The 20,168-nt window shown below is 51.3% G+C and overlaps 1 protein-coding gene across 2 annotated transcripts in view; it reads left to right on the top strand.

Annotated features, from left to right (window-relative positions):
- Positions 1-19,391, top strand: part of c2h15orf39 (chromosome 2 C15orf39 homolog) — a 36,781-nt gene extending 17,390 nt beyond the window's left edge. For both annotated transcript variants that reach the window (XM_071119574.1, XM_071119584.1), the window contains 2 exons: positions 1,278-1,452; positions 16,899-19,391. In XM_071119574.1, the coding sequence (XP_070975675.1) occupies positions 1,278-1,452; positions 16,899-18,382 (1,659 nt within the window). In that variant the 3' untranslated portion in view covers positions 18,383-19,391. The remainder of the gene's footprint in view (positions 1-1,277; positions 1,453-16,898) is intronic.
- Positions 19,392-20,168: the final 777 nt, after the last annotated feature.

Raw genomic sequence — 20,168 nt, 5'->3', positions numbered from 1 at the left:
GGTTTTTGTTCTGACATGCACTGTCGACTGTAGGACCTTATATAGACAGGTGTGTGCCTTTCCAAATCATGTCCAATCAATTCAATTTACCACAGGTGGACTCCAAGTTGGAGAACTCAATTCTGAGTCTCATAGCAAAGGGTCTGAATACTTATGTAATTAAGGTATATTCTGTTATTTTTTTTATACATTTGCAGAAATATATAAAAACCTGTTTTCGATTTGTCATTTTGGGGTATTGTGTGTAGATCGATTACATTTTTACATTTTCTTTACCCATTATAGAATAACCCCATAACGTAACAAAATGTGGAAAAAGTCAAGGGTCTGAATACTTTTTGAATGCACTGTATACAAAAGTATGTGGACACCCCTTCAAATTAGTGTATTCTGCTATTTTAGCCACACCCATTGCTGAAGTGCGTAGCACATAAAACTCGTCTGTCCTCGGTTGCCAGACTCACTACCGAAACTGCCTCTGGAAGCAACGTCAGAACTGTTTGTCGGGTGCTTAATGAAATGGGTTTTCATGGCTGAGCAGCCGCACACAAGCCTAAGATCACCATGCGCAATGCCAAGCGTTGGCTGGAGTGGTGTAAAGCTCACCACCATTAGACTCTGGAGCAGTGAAAACGCATTCTCTGGAGTGATGAATCACGCTTCACCATCTGGCAGTCCGACTGACGAATCTGGGTTTGGCGGATGCCAGGAGAATGCTGCCTGCCCGAATGCGTAGTTCCAATTTGACTGGCCTGCACAGAGCCCTGACCTTAACCCAATTGAACACCTTTGCGATGAATTGGAACGCTTACTGCGAGCCAGGCCTAATCGCTCAACATCAGTGCCCGACCTCACTAATGTTCTTGTGGCTGAATGGAAGCAAGTCCCCGCTGCAATGTTCCATCATCTAGTGGAAAGTCTTCCCAGAACAGTGGATGGAGGCTGTTATAGCAGCGAAGGGGGGAGAAACTCAAAATGAATGCCCATGATTTTGGAATGAGATGTTGGATGAGCAGTTGTCCACATACTTTTGGTCATATCACATTTAATTTGCTGTTTGTGTCTGATGAATTACCCATGTCAAGTCTCTGCTTTTTCTGTACGTAAAGCACATTTCTGTCAAGACTACAAAGTAGCCTGGGTACCAGTTTGTTTTGTGCTAACATTCCACTCCATCTACTTGTTGGCATATGACACATAGTATGAGGAGTGGAATGTTAGCACAAAACAGTTCTGTATTTCAGGCTTACAATAAAGTTGATCTAATGTAATGACAGGAGCACAAGGTGGAGTTGAGACCTACCACCCTGTCTGAGGAGAGACACCTGGTGACGCTGCAGAAACGACCATGTTCCTCCAAGCTCCGCAGGCTCCTGTCACTCAAACACCTGCCTAACATCTACCCTGACGTTCTCAACCTCTACTATCACAGCTGTGTCTGCAAGAGCCTGGGTGAGTTAGCCGTTAGCCTGCTAGCCTGGCCCTTGATAGAGCCTGGGTGAGTTAGCCGTTAGCCTGGCCCCTGAAAAAGCCTGGGTGAGTTAGCCCTTAGCCTGCTAGCCTGGCCCTTGATAGAGCCTGGGTGAGTTAGCTGTTAGCCAGGCCTAAGAGGGTTAGATCACAGTTGGTCAGAGAGGTATACTACAAAGCAGGATCAATGAGTTAGCTAACTTTGATAAATAAACGGAAATAGCTGTTGAGTGTCTGGTTCATTTAGAAAGCTAAACTTCTATCTGTGTTTGGTTGTTGAGCCCATTTTAAGATTATCAACAACAACAAAAATGTGTTATTTCAGAATATTTAGATAAGTTAGCTGGCTAATTCATTGAATCTAATTTGTAGTATACCACTCGGATGCTTGTATCTCAATCACTGGTGTACATACACATTAGTAAAGATACATTTTCTAGATAGTGGAAATCTAATTTACTTATCATTGACATTGTCCATATCCTTGACATCCGTCACAATGTCGGCCAGTCATTCATTTATTTATTTTGGTTCCCATTAGCTGTTAGAATCAGCTTTTCCTGGGGTCATGCCAAGCAATATTGTTATGTTTAGACCATAATGGACTGTCTCTTTAGCAGAAAACTGCACTGTTGGCTCTTATTTTTCTGATAACAAAAGTATAAATAATTTCAAATTCTGTATAATAAGCAAACTGACTGCACACTGTAACGTTACTGCATGATTGTAGCTGGTTTACTAACCCATTAGTTCTATCAGCTATGTTGACTAGGACGTTACTTTAGCTAATACGGGGACAACGATCTAGGCTGTGTGTAGCGGTTTGGCCTGGAAAGATTTTTTTCGCCTGGTCACATACCGCTGATGTGTTGCTCATTTGAAGTCCACAGACGAAGGGAAAAGGTGAGAGGAGGAGAGTGCATAGAGGTTAGAATGAATACAACATGGCTGCTATGAAAGTGAACTGTGTTTTATGCGTGATCAGGGGTGTATTCATTCCGCCAATTCTGTTGAAAAACATTTTTTTAAACCATCAGTCAATTAAATGTATTTATAAAGCCCCTCTTACATCAGCTGATGTCACAAAGTGCTGTACAGAAACCCAGCCTAAAACCCCAAACAGCAAGCAATGCAGGTGTAGAGGCACGGTGGCTAGGAAAAACTCCCTAGAAAGGCCAAAACCTAGGAAGAAACCTAGAGAGGAACCAGGCTATGAGGGGTGGCCAGTCCTCTTCTGGCTGTGCCGGGTGGAGATTATAACAGAACATGGCCAAGATGTTCATAAATGACCAGCAGGGTCAAAAACATTATAATCACAGTAGTTGTCGAGGGTGCAACAGGTCAGCACCTCAGGAGTAAATGTCAGTTGGCTTTTCATAGCCGATCATTGAGAGTATCTCTACCACTCCTGCTGTCTCTAGAGAGTTGAAAACAGCAGGTCTGGGACAGGTAGCACATCCGGTGAACAGGTCAGGGTTCCATAGTCGCATGCAGAACAGTTGAAACTGGAGCAGCAGCACGGCCAGGTGGACTGGGGACAGCAAGGAGTCATCAGGCCAGGTAGTCCTGAGGCATGGTCCTAGGGCTCAGGTCCTCCAAGAGAGAGGGAGAGAGAGAAAGAGAGAGAGCATATAAACGGAAGTAAATGAAACGGGGATAAAAACACCAGAATTTGTCCAATAGAAACTCTCGTTTGAAACTGTTGGATTAATGGTTACACCCTAGATAAGTTAGATGCAGGCAAGAGTGTGCAATGTGGTATTGTGTAATTTTCTGTCATCTCAAATTTTTCTCTCGACATTGTAAACTTTCATTCATAGGCTAGGTTGTTGCAACCTCATGATGGGTACAGGAAAAATAGCCTATTTTTGGGTGAATGGAATATGAATGAGAGTCATCCAATATGCTGTAATAGAAATAAGGCCATCTTCATGAAAAAGAAAATCATCCTCCCTCATCATAAACTGCACGTGTGTGTGTGTGTGTGTGTGTGTGTGTGTGTGTGTGTGTGTGTGTGTGTGTGTGTGTGTGTGTGTGTGTGTGTGTGTGTGTGTGTGTGTGTGTGTGTGTGTGTGTGTGTGTGTGTGTGTGTGTGTGTGTGTGTGTGTGTGTGTGTGTGTGTGTGTGTGTGTGTGCGAGTGTGTGTGTCTCTCCATTGTGGCCTGACTGACGGCTGCCTGGCGTTTCAGTTTGGAATCTGGGTGAAAGCAGAAGCAAATGTCTTACATTGAGTATTACTGAGAGGCTGAACAGAAACAGTCACATGCCTGCTATCTGTGTGAACTGGAGATGTTGCATGGGGACCTGGATAAAATGGGGACCTGGATAAAATGGGGACCTTGAAGGGGACCTGGATAAAATGGGGACCTTGATAAAATGGGGACCTGGATAAAATGGGGACCTTGAAGGGGACCTGGATAAAATGGGGACCTTGAAGGGGACCTGGGTAAAATGGGGACCTGGATAAAATGGGGACCTGGGTAAAATGGGGACCTGGATAAAATGGGGACCTGGGTAAAATGGGGACCTGGGTAAAATGGGGACCTGGGTAAAATGGGGACCTGGATAAAATGGGGACCTTGAAGGGGACCTGGATAAAATGGGGACCTTGATAAAATGGGGACCTGGATAAAATGGGGACCTTGAAGGGGACCTGGATAAAATGGGGACCTTGAAGGGGACCTGGGTAAAATGGGGACCTGGATAAAATGGGGACCTGGGTAAAATGGGGACCTGGGTAAAATGGGGACCTGGGTAAAATGGGGACCTGGATAAAATGGGGACCTTGAAGGGGACCTGGATAAAATGGGGACCTTGAAGGGGACCTGGATAAAATGGGGACCTTGAAGGGGACCTGGATAAAATGGGGACCTTGAAGGGGACCTGGGTAAAATGGGGACCTGGATAAAATGGGGACCTTGAAGGGGACCTGGATAAAATGGGGACCTTGAAGGGGACCTGGATAAAATAGGGACCTGGATAAAATGGGGACCTGGATAAAATGGGGACCTTGAAGGGGAACTGGATGCAATGAAAGTAATCACAAAAGTAAAAACAATATGGGCCAGTTTCCCAGGTCTGTTTTTTAAATGGGCCAGTTTCCCAGGTCTGGTTTTTATATGGGCCAGTTTCCCAGGTCTGGTTTTTATATGGGCCAGTTTCCCAGGTCTGGTTTTTATATGGGCCAGTTTCCCAGGTCTGGTTGGTGGTGTTCTGGAGATTCCCCAGACATAGGAAGCTTACTTAGCCTGGACTGCAAAGTTGTTTCAATGGAGTTGAGACTCCTCTGTTATTCATTTGGTCTCCTTTTTGTTATTGGCACACACACTGAGCTTTGTTGTTTTTATTACCCTTTACTCACTTAATTACTTTCCTATTGTCGAGAGGTGAACCTGCAAGTAAACATTTCATTGCACTGTGTGCTCAACATGCTGTATATCATGTGTATATGCCAAATAAGCAACCGTGAACCCCCCCCCCCCCCCCCCCCAACCCTAACCCCCTCACACACTGTCATGTTTGGTGATGAAAAAGTATGTGTTTGCAGAGGAAGGTACTGTGTGTTCAGTATGTCTCCAGTAATCAGTCTGTGATTGATCGAAATCACTGATGATGTCATGTCTGTTTTTGTCACACAAACCCTTCTTTTAACCAGATCCAGGTTGGTTTAGAAAATAACATTTGGATTTAGCGAGGGACTGGATCTGGTTAAATCGTATGATCCTATTGGCTTGTTTGATTTGGGAGTCCATTCATTACTAAACCCAGAATGGCAGTATTAAATGCAGAAAGAATGCCAACAACTTCAAGGCTTGCATGGTGTTAAATGTGTGCTGTTGCTACAGTATTATATTTCCCATTTCCCATATATAGGGCCCTACTGTTGACCAGGGTCCATATATAGGGCCCTACTGTTGACCAGGGTTGGGTCCATTTTTAGGGCTCTACTGTTGACCAGGGTAGGGTCCATATATAGGGCTCTACTGTTGACCAGGGTTGGGTCCATATGTAGGGCTCTACTGTTGACCAGGGTAGGGTCCATTTTTAGGGCCCTACTGTTGACCAGAGTCCATATATAGGGCCCTACTGTTGACCAGAGTCCATATATAGGGCCCTACTGTTGACCAGGGTCCATATATAGGGCCCTACTGTTGACCAGGGTCCATATATAGGGCCCTACTGTTGACCAGGGTCCATATATAGGGCTCTACTGTTGACCAGGGTCATATAGAATAGGGGGCCATTTCAGATGCTTCCTGTTTTTTTTTTTACCATCCCATAATACTAGTGCTTCACTCCGAGCAGGTCACCGTGGTAACAGGCTGGTTCTGGAAATCCCCCTCTACTGCGCTGTTATTTCCTTCCTTTAACAATGAGCTGAGTCTGTACTGAGTCGGTCCTCTATATGCATAGTCACACTACTGCACTGAGTAGTTCCTCTATATGCATAGTCACACTACTGTACTGAGTTGTTCCTCCGTATGCATAGTCACACTACTGTACTGAGTTGTATAGTCCCGCCACTGTACTGAGTTGTTCCTCTATATGCATAGTCACACTACTGTACTGAGTTGTTCCTCTATATGCATAGTCACACTACTGTACTGAGTCGTTCCTCTATATGCATAGTCACACTACTGTACTGAGTTGTTCCTCTATATGCATAGTCACACTACTGTACCGAGTCGTTCCTCTATGCATAGTCACACTACTGTACCGAGTTGTTCCTCTATATGCATAGTCACACTACTGTACTGAGTCGTTCCTCTATATGCATAGTCACACTACTGCACTGAGTCGGATAGTCACGCTACTGCACTGAGTCGGATAGTCACGCTACTGCACTGAGTCGGATAGTCACGCTACTGCACTGAGTCGGATAGTCACGCTACTGCACTGAGTCGGATAGTCACGCTACTGCACTGAGTCGTATAGTCACGCTACTGCACTGAGTCGTATAGTCACGCTACTGCACTGAGTCGGATAGTCACGCTACTGCACTGAGTCGTATAGTCACGCTACTGCACTGAGTCGGATAGTCACGCTACTGCACTGAGTCGGATAGTCACGCTACTGCACTGAGTCGGATAGTCACGCTACTGCACTGAGTCGTATAGTCACGCTACTGCACTGAGTCGTATAGTCACGCTACTGCACTGAGTCGTATAGTCACGCTACTGCACTGAGTCGTATAGTCACGCTACTGCACTGAGTCGTATAGTCACGCTACTGCACTGAGTCGTATAGTCACGCTACTGCACTGAGTCGTATAGTCACGCTACTGCACTGAGTCGTATAGTCACGCTACTGCACTGAGTCGTATAGTCACGCTACTGCACTGAGTCGTATAGTCACGCTACTGCACTGAGTCGTATAGTCACGCTACTGCACTGAGTCGTATAGTCACGCTACTGCACTGAGTCGTATAGTCACGCTACTGCACTGAGTCGTATAGTCGGGGCAAATCATATTTTCACTTGCATTGATCTCAATGGGAGACTGAACTTTCATGGAAGTTAGGATTCACTCCTTCATTCTTTATAAAATGTTTAGTAGGCAAAAACGGTTCTCAGGTTTTATAAATGTGATTTCAGGTTCTTGAATATAATTTCTAGTAATGGGAGAGATACTACTATAATTGTATTAATAAGCATGTTTTCCATTCCCTCTCCATTTTCGAACTGTTAACATTTTAATTTCATTTCAAATCCATTCCATTTATTGTTTTGCAGAGTCGCCGTCACCTGATGCTCCCCAAAAGACAGCCCAGGTATCTGCTGCTTTCTGCTCTGTTACCCCTCCGTTTACTACATCACTGGCTACGTTTCCATGCACACTAACAATCTGATATTAAACTGATTTATGGCAGTAGGCCGAGTACGACATTAGTCACCTTTTCTCTGCTTATCTTCAATCGGCATACGACGATGCTAAAAAAGTTTTTTTCAATCTTTTATTTATTTAAACAGGAAGGGCTCATTGAGATACAGACAAACAACATGAAAAACTACAAGTAATCTAGTAAAAACCGTAGAATTCACAAGAGTATAACAAAAACATTGACAGGTCAGGAAATCAGTCTCAAGATCATTCATCAGTGATTTAAAAACACCAATCGGGACAAGTTCTTCCAGTTTAAAAGTATTTTGTAAAGTGTTCCAAGACGATGGCGCAGAGGACATAAAAGCCCTTTTACCAAATTCAGTTCGGACATTTGGAACAGTTAGCAGGATAAAGTCCAGCGAACGAAGAGTATCCACCACATTTCTGAACAATACAAATGCCCAAATAAAAAGGTAGTAAACCCAAAATGGCTTTGTAAATAAAAGTATACCAGTGACTGAGCCTACAAGTGACTAGAGAAGGCCAGCCAACCCTGGTATACAAAGTGCAGTGGTGCGTAAGGGTTTTGCAGTTTAAAATAAGTCTCAAAGTGCCACGGTAAAGGGTGTTAATTGATCTCAAACACTGAGCATTCAAATAATGATGCAATTTTTAGGACATGTAAACAGCTTCATCAGAGTTACAGTGGCGTGTTTGATCTGAGCATGTGCCAGCAGAGCCTCCCCCTCACTAGTTCTAACCAACTCAAGTTGGTAGAGTGGTCTGGTTGGTGGTGGAGTGGTCTGGTTGGTGGTGGAGTGGTCTGGTTGGTGGTGGAGTGGTCTGGTTGGTGTTTAATCTGAGCATGTGCCAGCAGAGCCTCCCCCTCACTAGTTCTAACCACACAACTCAAGTTGTAGAGTGGTCTGGTTGGTGTTTGATCTGAGCATGTGCCAGCAGAGCCTCCCCCTCACTAGTTCTAACCAACTCAAGTTGGTAGAGTGGTCTGGTTGGTGGTGGAGTGGTCTGGTTGGTGGTGGAGTGGTCTGGTTGGTGGTGGTGTGGTCTGGTTGGTGTTTGATCTGAGCATGTGCCAGCAGAGCCTCCCCCTCACTAGTTCTAACCACACAACTCAAGTTGTAGAGTGGTCTGGTTGGTGGTGGAGTGGTCTGGTTGGTGGTGGAGTGGTCTGGTTGGTGTTTGATCTGAGCATGTGCCAGCAGAGCCTCCCCCTCACTAGTTTTTTCTGCATGTATCATAGTCCTATCATGTAGCCTGATTTCAGATGTCGTGTTAACAAGATTATTAGGGAACCGTTCTTCTTGCAACGCATGTAAACGTTTACAAACTATATCAATCTGACTTCACAATAATCATATTGTTGTGTGCATGTAACAATACTCGCAAACAATCCAGTATCACACTAGTTCTAACCACACAACTCAAGTTGAAATGTCAACTAACTCTACCTATGATTATTGAACTAATAACCCTTAGAGTTAATAACACTGTGATAACTGCTGTTAATATTCGACCATATTAACAACATGACTACCTTCTTCCTGTACATGCATCTTTATGTGCATTTTATATCATCATGGTGTGGCTGGTGACACTTCTGCTTCTTGAAAGTCCAATATCTTGAAAACTTGACTGCTGACATGCAAAACATTTCTAATGAAAACAATGGATTTTTCCCTTCTGTAGGATTACTCATAGAACAGCTAGCCTGGTCCCAGATCGTGTTTGGCATGACCATGGGAGTTGGCTTTTACAGCCCAAACAGATCTGGGATCAGGGTATAGAACAGCACCATGTGATACAGTGCAACTAAAACTCAGACGTTTGTTGTAAGGAAGGAAGTGGTGGACCATTTAGGGACCTGTATTCTGTCCTCTTGGTTAGTGACTGGATGGAGGAGTTAAACGTGTCCATAATCAAGCTACCCCCCTCTCTCTCCTTTTCACATCTTTCTTTTGTCTGTTTCATTTCAAATGTCAATTTTGCCTTTTTATTTTTAACCAAGTCTTCCCCCCCCCCAATTTTTTTTTTTTTTCAAATAATTTTAAATTCGCCTTTCACCCTTTCATCTCAAACCTCCATTTGTCCCCTACAGAAATGTGTTGGAAAAAACAACACTGACATCATATCACTAGCATCTCTAACTTTTTTTTTATGAAGTAGATTTTAAACTTGATATTTATTTGGTAAAGTTTGGTTAAAAACACACACTAGTCTTTGACATTACCTCAACAGTTGTGACTGATTTAATCTTTTGACCTCTGTCAACATAACTGATTTCACTAACTGAATCATCTAATCCAGCCAGATAGTTGGTTATTTCCTGTTCTCTGCTGAGTGCTGACTTTGTTAGTGTTCACATGTGGGTCACATGGGAACTTGACTTCTATCTGACCCTTTTCTTCCTGTATTAGCAAAAAATAAATATTCAGACCTGGGTTCAAATACTTCCACTAGGCTGGATTGTGCTTTGCCTTGCACAAAGGAACCAATGGAAGTTACAATTTACTAACCCTGCCCAAATGGAACTGTAGGCAGGCTAAAGCAAACGCAAAGTATTTGAAAGATGTTGAAACCCAGGTGTGTTGGTTTATTCATGTTGATCTTCTGTAGCAGCAGACTGTGTTGTCATGTAGCCTGTATACTGCAGCACTATTAGTATTCTCACCTTTCACTCGGAGGCTGAGGTCAACACTGTTCAGTCATTGGGTGCCTGCCAAATGAGTCCTGGTCAAAAGTAGTGCACTATTTCAGGAATAGGGTGCCATTTGGGACTCATTGTTTTCTGATTTTAATAGATGAACACTGTTTTAGTCTGTCAGCTAAATATGAATTGGGTGGAGGGGCCTGGTTGGTGGTGTGGTGGAGAGGCCTGGTTGGTGGTGTGGTGGAGGGGCCTGGTTGGTGGTGTGGTGGAGGGGCCTGGTTGGTGGTGTGGTGGAGGGGCCTGGTTGGTGGTGTGGTGGAGGGGCCTGGTGGAGGGGCCTGGTTGGTGGAGTGGTCTGGTTGGCGGTGTGGTGGAGTGGTCTGGTTGGCGGTCTGGTGGAGTGGTCTGGTTGGCGGTCTGGTGGAGTGGTCTGGTGGAGTGGTCTGGTTGGCGGTGTGGTGGAGTGGTCTGGTTGGCGGTCTGGTGGAGTGGTCTGGTTGGCGGTCTGGTGGAGTGGTCTGGTTGGTGGTCTGGTGGAGTGGTCTGGTTGGTGGAGTGGTCTGGTGGAGGGAACTAGTGGAGTGGTCTGTCTGGTTGGCGATGTGGTGGAGTGGTCTGGTTGGCGGTATGGTGGAGTGGTCTGGTTGGCGGTGTGGTGGAGTGGTCTGGTTGGCGGTGTGGTGGAGTGGTCTGGTTGGTTGGAGTGGTCTGGTTGGTTGGAGTGGTCTGGTTGGTGGAGTGGTCTGGTTGGCGGTCTGGTGGAGTGGTCTGGTTGGTGGAGTGGTCTGGTTGGCGGTGTGGTGAAGTGGTCTGGTGGAGTAGTCTGGTTGGCGGTGTGGTGGAGTGGTCTGGTTGGCGGTGTGGTGGAGTGGTCTGGTTGGCGGTGTGGTGGAGTGGTCTGGTTGGCGGTCTGGTGGAGTGGTCTGGTTGGCGGTCTGGTGGAGTGGTCTGGTGGAGTGGTCTGGTTGGCGGTGTGGTGGAGTGGTCTGGTTGGCGGTCTGGTGGAGTGGTCTGGTTGGCGGTCTGGTGGAGTGGTCTGGTTGGTGGTCTGGTGGAGTGGTCTGGTTGGTGGAGTGGTCTGGTGGAGTGGTCTGGTTGGCGGTATGGTGGAGTGGTCTGGTGGGGTGGTCTGGTTGGCGGTGTGGTGGAGTGGTCTGGTTGGCGGTGTGGTGGAGTGGTCTGGTTGGCGGTGTGGTGGAGTGGTCTGGTTGGCGGTGTGGTGGAGTGGTCTGGTTGGCGGTGTGGTGGAGTGGTCTGGTTGGCGGTGTGGTGGAGTGGTCTGGTTGGTGGAGTGGTCTGGTTGGCGGTGTGGTGGAGTGGTCTGGTTGGCGGTGTGGTGGAGTGGCCTGGTTGGCGGTCTGGTGGAGTGGTCTGGTTGGCGGTGTGGTGGAGTGGTCTGGTTGGCGGTGTGGTGGAGTGGTCTGGTGGAGTGGTCTGGTTGGTGGTGTGGTCTGGTGGAGGGGCCTGGTGGAGTGGTGTGGTGGAGTAGTCTGGTGGAGCGGTGTGGTGGAGTAGTCTGGTGGAGCGGTGTGGTGGAGCGGTCTGGTGGAGCGGTCTGGTTGGCAGTGTGGTGGAGTGGTCTGGTGGAGCGGTCTGGTGGAGTGGAGTGGTCTGGTTAGTGGTCTGGTGGGCGGTGTGGTCTGGCGGTGTGGTCTGGCGGTGTGGTCTGGTGGAGTGGTGGAGTGGTCTGGTGGGCGGTCTGGTGGGGTGGGCGGTGTGGTCTGGTGGAGTGGTGTGGTGGAGTGGTCTGGTGGGCGGTGTGGTCTGGCGGTGTGGTCTGGCGGTGTGGTCTGGCGGTGTGGTCTGGTGGAGTGGTGGAGTGGTCTGGTTGGCGGTGTGGTCTGGTTGGCGGTGTGGTCTGGTTGGCGGTGTGGTGGAGCGGCCTGGTGGAGCGGCCTGGTGGAGCGGTGTGGTTGGCGGTCTGGTGGAGTGGTCTGGTTGGCGGTGTGGTGGAGTGGTCTGGTGGAGGGAACTAGTGGAGTGGTCTGTCTGGTTGGCGATGTGGTGGAGTGGTCTGGTTGGCGGTATGGTGGAGTGGTCTGGTTGGCGGTGTGGTGGAGTGGTCTGGTTGGCGGTGTGGTGGAGTGGTCTGGTTGGTTGGAGTGGTCCGGTTGGTTGGAGTGGTCTGGTTGGTTGGAGTGGTCTGGTTGGTGGAGTGGTCTGGTTGGCGGTGTGGTGGAGTGGTCTGGTTGGCGGTGTGGTGGAGTGGTCTGGTTGGCGGTGTGGTGGAGTGGTCTGGTTGGCGGTCTGGTGGAGTGGCCTGGTTGGCGGTCTGGTGGAGTGGCCTGGTTGGCGGTCTGGTGGAGTGGTCTGGTTGGCGGTGTGGTGGAGTGGTCTGGTTGGTGGTGTGGTCTGGTGGAGCGGTCTGGTTGGCAGTGTGGTGGAGCGGTCTGGTGGAGCGGTCTGGTGGAGTGGTCTGGTTAGCGGTGTGGTGGAGTGGTCTGGTGGGCGGACTGGTGGAGTGGTCTGGTTGGCGGTGTGGTCTGGCGGTGTGGTGTGGTGGAGTGGTCTGGTGGGCGGTCTGGTGGAGTGGTCTGGTGGGCGGTGTGGTCTGGTGGAGTGGTCTGGTGGGCGGTGTTGTCTGGTGGAGTGGTCTGGTTGGCGGAGTGGTCTGGTTGGCGGCCTGGTGGAGCGGCCTGGTGGAGCGGCCTGGTGGAGCGACCTGGTGGAGCGGTGTGGTTGGCGGTCTGGTGGAGTGGTCTGGTTGGCGGTGTGGTGGAGTGGTCTGGTTGGCGGTGTGGTGGAGTGGTCTGGTTGGCGGTGTGGTGGAGTGGTCTGGTTGGTTGGAGTGGTCTGGTTGGTGGAGTGGTCTGGTTGGCGGTGTGGTGGAGTGGTCTGGTTGGCGGTGTGGTGGAGTGGTCTGGTTGGCGGTGTGGTGGAGTGGCCTGGTTGGCGGTCTGGTGGAGTGGTCTGGTTGGCGGTGTGGTGGAGTGGTCTGGTTGGCGGTGTGGTGGAGTGGTCTGGTTGGCGGTGTGGTGGAGTGGTCTGGTTGGCGGTGTGGTCTGGTGGAGCGGTCTGGTTGGCAGTGTGGTGGAGCGGTCTGGTGGAGTGGTCTGGTTAGCGGTGTGGTGGAGTGGTCTGGTTGGCGGTGTGGTGGAGTGGTCTGGTTGGCGGTGTGGTGGAGTGGTCTGGTTGGCGGTGTGGTGGAGTGGTCTGGTTGGCGGTGTGGTGGAGTGGTCTGGTTGGTTGGAGTGGTCTGGTTGGTTGGAGTGGTCTGGTTGGTGGAGTGGTCTGGTTGGCGGTGTGGTGGAGTGGTCTGGTTGGCGGTGTGGTGGAGTGGCCTGGTTGGCGGTCTGGTGGAGTGGTCTGGTTGGCGGTGTGGTGGAGTGGTCTGGTTGGCGGTGTGGTGGAGTGGTCTGGTTGGTGGTGTGGTCTGGTGGAGCGGTCTGGTTGGCAGTGTGGTGGAGCGGTCTGGTGGAGCGGTCTGGTGGAGTGGTCTGGTTAGCGGTGTGGTGGAGTGGTCTGGTGGGCGGTCTGGTGGAGTGGTCTGGTTGGCGGTGTGGTCTGGCGGTGTGGTGTGGTGGAGTGGTCTGGTGGGCGGTCTGGTGGAGTGGTCTGGTGGGCGGTGTGGTCTGGTGGAGTGGTGTGGTGGAGTGGTCTGGTGGGCGGTCTGGTGGAGTGGTCTGGTTGGCGGTGTGGTCTGGTTGGCGGTGTGGTCTGGTGGAGTGGTCTGGTTGGCGGTGTGGTGGAGTGGCCTGGTGGAGCGGCCTGGTGGAGTGGTCTGGTTGGCGGTGTGGTGGAGTGGTCTGGTGGAGGGAACTAGTGGAGTGGTCTGGTTGGTGGTGTGGTGTGGTGGAGTGGTCTGGTTGGCGGTGTGGTGGAGTGGTCTGGTTGGCAGTGTGTTGGAGTGGTCTGTTTGGCAGTGTGGTGGAGTGGTCTGTTTGGCAGTGTGGTGGAGTGGTCTGGTTGGTGGTGTGATGTGGTGTAGTGGTCTGGTTGGCGGTGTGGTGGAGTGGTCTGGTTGGCGGTGTGGTGGAGTGGTCTGGTTGGCGGTGTGGTGGAGTGGTCTGGTTGGCGGTGTGGTGGAGTGGTCTGGTTGGCGGTGTGGTGGAGTGGTCTGGTTGGCGGTGTGGTGGAGTGGTCTGATTGGCGGTGTGGTGGAGTGGTCTGGTTGGCGGTCTGGTGGAGTGGTCTGGTTGGCGGTCTGGTGGAGTGGTGTGGTGGTGTGGTGGAGCGGTGTGGTGGAGCGGTGTGGTGGAGCGGTCTGGTGGAGCGGTCTGGTGGAGTGGTCTGGTTGGCGGTGTGGTGGAGTGGTCTGGTTGGCGGTGTGGTGGAGTGGTCTGGTTGGCGGTCTGGTGGAGTGGTCTGGTGGAGTGGTCAGGTGGAGTGGTCTGGTTGGCGGTGTGGTGGAGTGGTCTGGTGGAATGGTCTGGTTGGCGGTGTTGTGAAGTGGTCTGGTGGAGTGGTCTGGTTGGCGGTCTGGTGGAGTGGTCTGGTTGGCGGTCTGGTGGAGTGGTCTGGTTGGCGGTGTGGTGGAGTGGTCTGGTGGAGTGGTCTGGTTGGCGGTGTGGTGGAGTGGTCTGGTGGAGTGGTCTGGTTGGCGGTATGGTGGAGTGGTCTGGTGGGGTGGTCTGGTTGGCGGTGTGGTGGAGTGGTCTGGTTGGCGGTGTGGTGGAGTGGTCTGGTTGGCGGTGTGGTGGAGTGGTCTGGTTGGCAGTGTGGTGGAGTGGTCTGGTTGGCAGTGTGGTGGAGTGGTCTGGTTGGCGGTGTGGTGGAGTGGTCTGGTTGGCGGTGTGGTGGAGTGGTCTGGTTGGCGGTGTGGTGGAGTGGTCTGGTGGAGGGGCCTGGTGGTGTGGTGGAGTAGTCTGGTGGAGCGGTCTGGTGGAGCGGTCTGGTTGGCAGTGTGGTGGAGTGGTCTGGTTGGCGGTGTGGTCTGGTGGAGGGGCCTGGTGGTGTGGTGGAGTAGTCTGGTGGAGCGGTCTGGTGGAGCGGCCTGGTTGGCAGTGTGGTGGAGTGGTCTGGTTAGCGGTGTGGTGGAGTGGTCTGGTTGGCGGTGTGGTCTGGTGGAGTGGTCTGGTGGGCGGTCTGGTGGAGTGGTCTGGTGGGCGGTGTGGTCTGGTGGAGTGGTCTGGTGGAGTGGTCTGGTTGGCGGTGCGGTGGAGCGGCCTGGTGGAGCGGTGTGGTTGGCGGTCTGGTGGAGTGGTCTGGTTGGCGGTGTGGTGGAGTGGTCTGGTTGGCAGTGTGGTGGAGTGGTCTGGTTGGCAGTGTGGTGGAGTGGTCTGGTTGGCAGTGTGGTGGAGTGGTCTGATTGGTGGTGTGGTGTGGTCTGGTTGGTGGAGTGGACTGGTGGAGTGGTCTGGTGGAGTGGTATGGTTGGCGGTGTGGTGGAGTGGTCTGGTTGGTGGAGCGGTCTGGTTGGTGGAGTGGTCTGGTGGAGGGGCCTGGTGGAGGGAACTAGTGGAGTGGTCTGGTTGGCGGAATGGTCTGGTGGAGTGGTCTGGTTGGCGGAGTGGTCTGGTTGGTGGTGTGGTGGAGTGGTCTGGTGGAGTAGTCTGGGTGGCGGTGTGGTGGAGTGGTCTGGCGGAGTGGTCTGGCAGAGTGGTCTGGTGGAGTGGTCTGGTTGGCGGTGTCGTGGAGTGGTCTGGTGGAGTAGTCTGGGTGGCGGTGTGGTGGAGTGGTCTGCTTGGTGGTGTGGTGAAGGGGCCTGGTGGAGTGGTCTGGTTGGCGGTGTGGTGTAGTGGTCTGGTTGGCGGTGTGGTGGAGTGGTCTGGTTGGCGGTGTGGTGGAGTGGTCTGGTTGGCGGTGTGGTGGAGTGGTCTGGTTGGCGGTGTGGTGGAGTGGTCTGGTTGGCGGTGTGGTGGTGTGGTCTGGTTGGCGGTGTGGTGGAGTGGTCTGGTTGGCGGGGCCAGGTGGAGTGGTCTGGTGAAGTGATCTGGTTGACGGTGTGGTGGTCTGGTTGGTGGAGTGGTCTGGGTGGCGGGGCTTGGTGGATTGGTCTGGTTGGTGGTGGATTGGTCAGGTTGGTGGAGTGGTCTGGTTGGCGGTGTGATGGAGTGGTCTGCTTGGTGGTGTGGTGAAGGGGCCTGGTGGAGTGGTCTGGTTGGCGGTGTGGTGTAGTGGTCTGGTTGGCGGTGTGGTGGAGTGGTCTGGTTGGCGGTGTGGTGGAGTGGTCTGGTTGGCGGTGTGGTGGTGTGGTCTGGTTGGCGGTGTGGTGGAGTGGTCTGGTTGGCGGGGCCAGGTGGAGTGATCTGGTTGACGGTGTGGTGGAGTGGTCTGGTTGGTGGAGTGGTCTGGGTGGCGGGGCTTGGTGGATTGGTCTGGTTGGTGGTGGATTGGTCAGGTTGGTGGAGTGGTCTGGTTGGCGGTGTGATGGAGTGGTCTGCTTGGTGGTGTGGTGAAGGGGCCTGGTGGAGTGGTCTGGTTGGCGGTGTGGTGGAGTGGTCTGGTTGGCGGTGTGGTGGAGTGGTCTGGTTGGTGGTGTGGTCTGGTGGAGTGGTCTGGTGGAGTGGTCTGGTGGAGTGGTCTGGTGGAGTGGTTTGGTTGGTGGTGGAGTGGTTTGGTTGGTGGTGGAGTGGTGTGGTTGGTGGTGGAGTGGTCTGGTTGGTGGTGGAGTGGTCTGGTTGGTGGTGGAGGGGCCTGGTTGCTTGTCTGGTTGGTGGTGGAGGGGTCTGGTTGGTGGTGGAGTGCAGTTATCTTGTCTGTTGCAGTTCTGTGTCTAGTCACTGTGGCAGTTTTGACTGGACGTGGGACTTTGTCTGCTCTCCTTCTCCTTTCTCCAGGGAAATGTTCAACTTTTATTTACTTCGTCTTTCTGTCATCCCCGTTAACGTCTTTCTGTCCTCCCGTTAACGTCTTTCACTCTTTTCTTCTTCATATCTCTTGATTATTTTTGGTGAACTGCAATCAAAGAACAATGTGATTTTTCCTCCTGTCATTTCAAGTTGACACATTAGGCTAATGTAAAGACATCCTAACGGCCATGTTGCCTGTGTTTCAGGTGTAGAGCCATGTGACACGGCCAGGACACCAGAAGGAACACTGTGTTCAGAGGATCGTTGGAATAGCTCTGCCAGTGGGCTATGTTCACTGGCCACTAACACTGGACCATGTTCACAACCCACCAACCGCTGTGACATTGGAACACAGACCACCACCTCACCACAACACCTGGAGGAATGTATCAGTCTGTCTCCGTCTCAGACCCCGAGCTGCAGAGCCACAGCTAGCCTCTCCTCTCAGAGACCGAGAGAGGACCCGAAGAGAGGATCATCATCATCCTCACACTTTAAGATGCACAAGAGGAAAGAGGGGAAAAGCAAGAAGAAGAAGAAGAGCTTCCCCAAACCTCTGTTTGTAGGGACGAGGGATCGCACGGTGTTGGAGGGTGGTGGGAACACAGAGCAGGCTGGAGACTGGAGCATTCTAAAGAACACTGTTAATCAGGAGGAGGAGGAGGAAAGGAATGGCCGGCCGGTGTGGAGCAGTGACAATGCAGGCAGTGACTCTGACAGGAGGGATGGAAAGAGTGATGGAGAGAAAAGGGGAAAGGGGGATGGAGAGCGGAATGGAGGCAATAAGCTGGAGGAAGAGGAGGAGCCACCAGCCACACCCCTGCTGGAGGAGGAGGAGGAGTCTAACTCCTGGACGTGCCCTTTGACCTCAGACGAGCTGTCTTCGTCTCCTAGCAACAGGGATCGAGCCTCCACACTATTGTCCGTGCCGTCCTACAAGACCCCATCCTCCGGTTCAGCCTGGTCCCAGGGCCTCAGGACGAAGAGCCAGTCAGGGATGATCCTCAAGTTGAGGAAGGTGTTGTTTCCTGAGGGACGTAAAGGACAACAGACGCGATACCAGGCTGTCTCTGTCTCAGACACTGAACTGCGCCGACACAGTCAGCCTCCTCTCTCAGACAGCCAGCCTCTCCTCTCAGAGACAGAGGATGGGGAGTCCAGGAGAAAGAGGGACAGGGAGGGGGACAGAGGAGAGGCCAGGGAAAGAACCAGGGATGGATGTCTTTCCAGGAGGATGTCCTCCAAGCTCCCCCAGCGAGGGCTGCATTTCGGGGGCTTCTCTTCTACCCTGCGCCACCTCACCACCTTCTCATCCTTCAGCCGACTGCCCTCCTCTCTGTCCTCCCTGCGCCGCTCCGTCATGAAGATCAAGTACTGCCCCTTCTTGTCTGCCTGCCACAGCTCTGACCACCGCCGGCGCCGCTGGATCCTTCGCTCCGCCGTGCAGCGCGCCCGCTCCGTCATGAAGATCTACTACCCAGACCTGGTGGGGAGACGGATACAACACCTCTACGAGGAGGGGGACGGGACGGAGGTGTGGTACAGGGGTCTGGTGGTGCAGGTACATGAGCCACACCCTAACCCCCTGAAGACTGTGTTCCAGGTGAAATATGACTCTGAACCAGAGTGGCAGTACTACTTGGAGCTGCTCATAGACTATAAGAAGGGTTGGCTAAAAATAGAGGACTGAGACAGGACTGAAGGCTAACTGGGCGTTTTGTCTTGTTTGGTTTTTGAAGAATGGCTGGCTTGAAGAAGAGTGAATCCTGGTGAAACACAATTTTTCCTGTGTGCGTGTGTGTTTTCACTGGTTTGTGTGTTTTGACTGTGTTGTTTTTCAACAGTTTGATATGTGTATCGGTGCTTTTCTCTGGGCCACTTTGTTTTTGCATCGCCTGATGCCCCGGGTGGGTGGAGATTTCACTTTAGGACCAATGGAATGGTCTACAATATGCAACTTCCACCCCACCCTGTTCACCGGACGACACAAAACAAACTCGTCCAATGATCCTCAAGTTGGTCTTTGCTAGTTTGTTGTTAAACTGTCAGCTGCTGGCTGCCTCCCAAAGAAATGCTGTTGGACAGGATGGAGATGATTTTTTACTTAAGACAGACCGATTGGTTAAACTGTGCTCCTTGCAACATGGAAACATAAATCTACCACCCATTATGTTAAATTGTTTGTATTTATTCATCCTATCAGTTAACTGTAATTGTCTCCGGTTCACAAAATAATATTGTTAGACAAGATTTAGGCAGTTTTAATGAATCTTTCCTCCGGAAAAATGTCTAACAGTCTTAATTTATGTTAAGCTAGTAAGGCCATCACAGATGGCATCTCAAATGGCACCCTATTCCTTATATAGTGCACTAATTTAGACCCAAACGGCACCCTATTCCCTATATAGTGCACTATTTTAGACCCAAATGGCACCCTATTCCCTATATAGTGCACTAATTTAGACCCAAATGGCACCCTATTCCCTATATAGTGCACTATTTTGGACCCAAATGGCACCCTATTCCCAAATAGTGCACTAATTTAGACCCAAATGGCACCCTATTCCCTATATAGTGCACTATTTTAGACCCAAATGGCACCCTATTACAAACAAAAAACTACATTAAGTTTTAAAAGGCGTTGGTCTAAATCCAAAAAAGAAAAGAAGTTGACATGAGCACCACCATGCCTAACCCCGTACCTAACACCACCCCTAACCCCTAACCCCGTACCTATCCCCCCTACCTAACACCATCCCTAACCCCGTACCTAACACCATCCCTAACCCCTAACCCCGTACCTATCCCCCCTACCTAACACCATCCCTAACCTCGTACCTAACACCATCCCTAACCCCTAACCCCGTACCTATCCCCCCTACCTAACACCACCCCTAACCCGTACCTAACACCACCCCTAACCCCGTACCTAACACCACCCCTAACCCCGTACCTATACCCCGTACCTAACACCACCCCTAACCCCGTACCTAACACCACCCCTAACCCCGTACCTAACACCACCCCTAACCCCGTACCTAACACCATCCCTAACCCTGTACCTATCCCCCCCACCTAACACCACCCCTAACCCCGTACCTATCCCCCCTACCTAACACCACCCCTAACCCCGTACCTATCCCCCCTACCTAACACCATCCCTAACCCCTAACCCCGTACCTATCCCCCGTACCTATCCCCCCTACCTAACACCATCCCTAACCCCGTACCTAACCCCGTACCTAACACCATCCCTAACCCCGTACCTAACACCAGCCCTAACCTCGTACCTATTCCCCGTACCTATCCCCCCTACCTAACACCATCCCTAACCCCGTACCTATCCCCCCTACCTAACACCATCCCTAACCCCGTACCTATCCCCCCTACCTAACACCATCCCTAACCCCGTACCTAACCCCGTACCTAACACCATCCCTAACCCCGTACCTAACACCATCCCTAACCTCGTACCT

Source organism: Oncorhynchus clarkii, chromosome 2 (assembly GCF_045791955.1).
Source record: "Oncorhynchus clarkii lewisi isolate Uvic-CL-2024 chromosome 2, UVic_Ocla_1.0, whole genome shotgun sequence".
Taxonomy (NCBI): Eukaryota; Metazoa; Chordata; class Actinopteri; order Salmoniformes; family Salmonidae; genus Oncorhynchus; species Oncorhynchus clarkii.
Note: the sequence above shows the minus strand (reverse complement) of the source record. Positions and strands in the feature narration are given on the sequence as shown.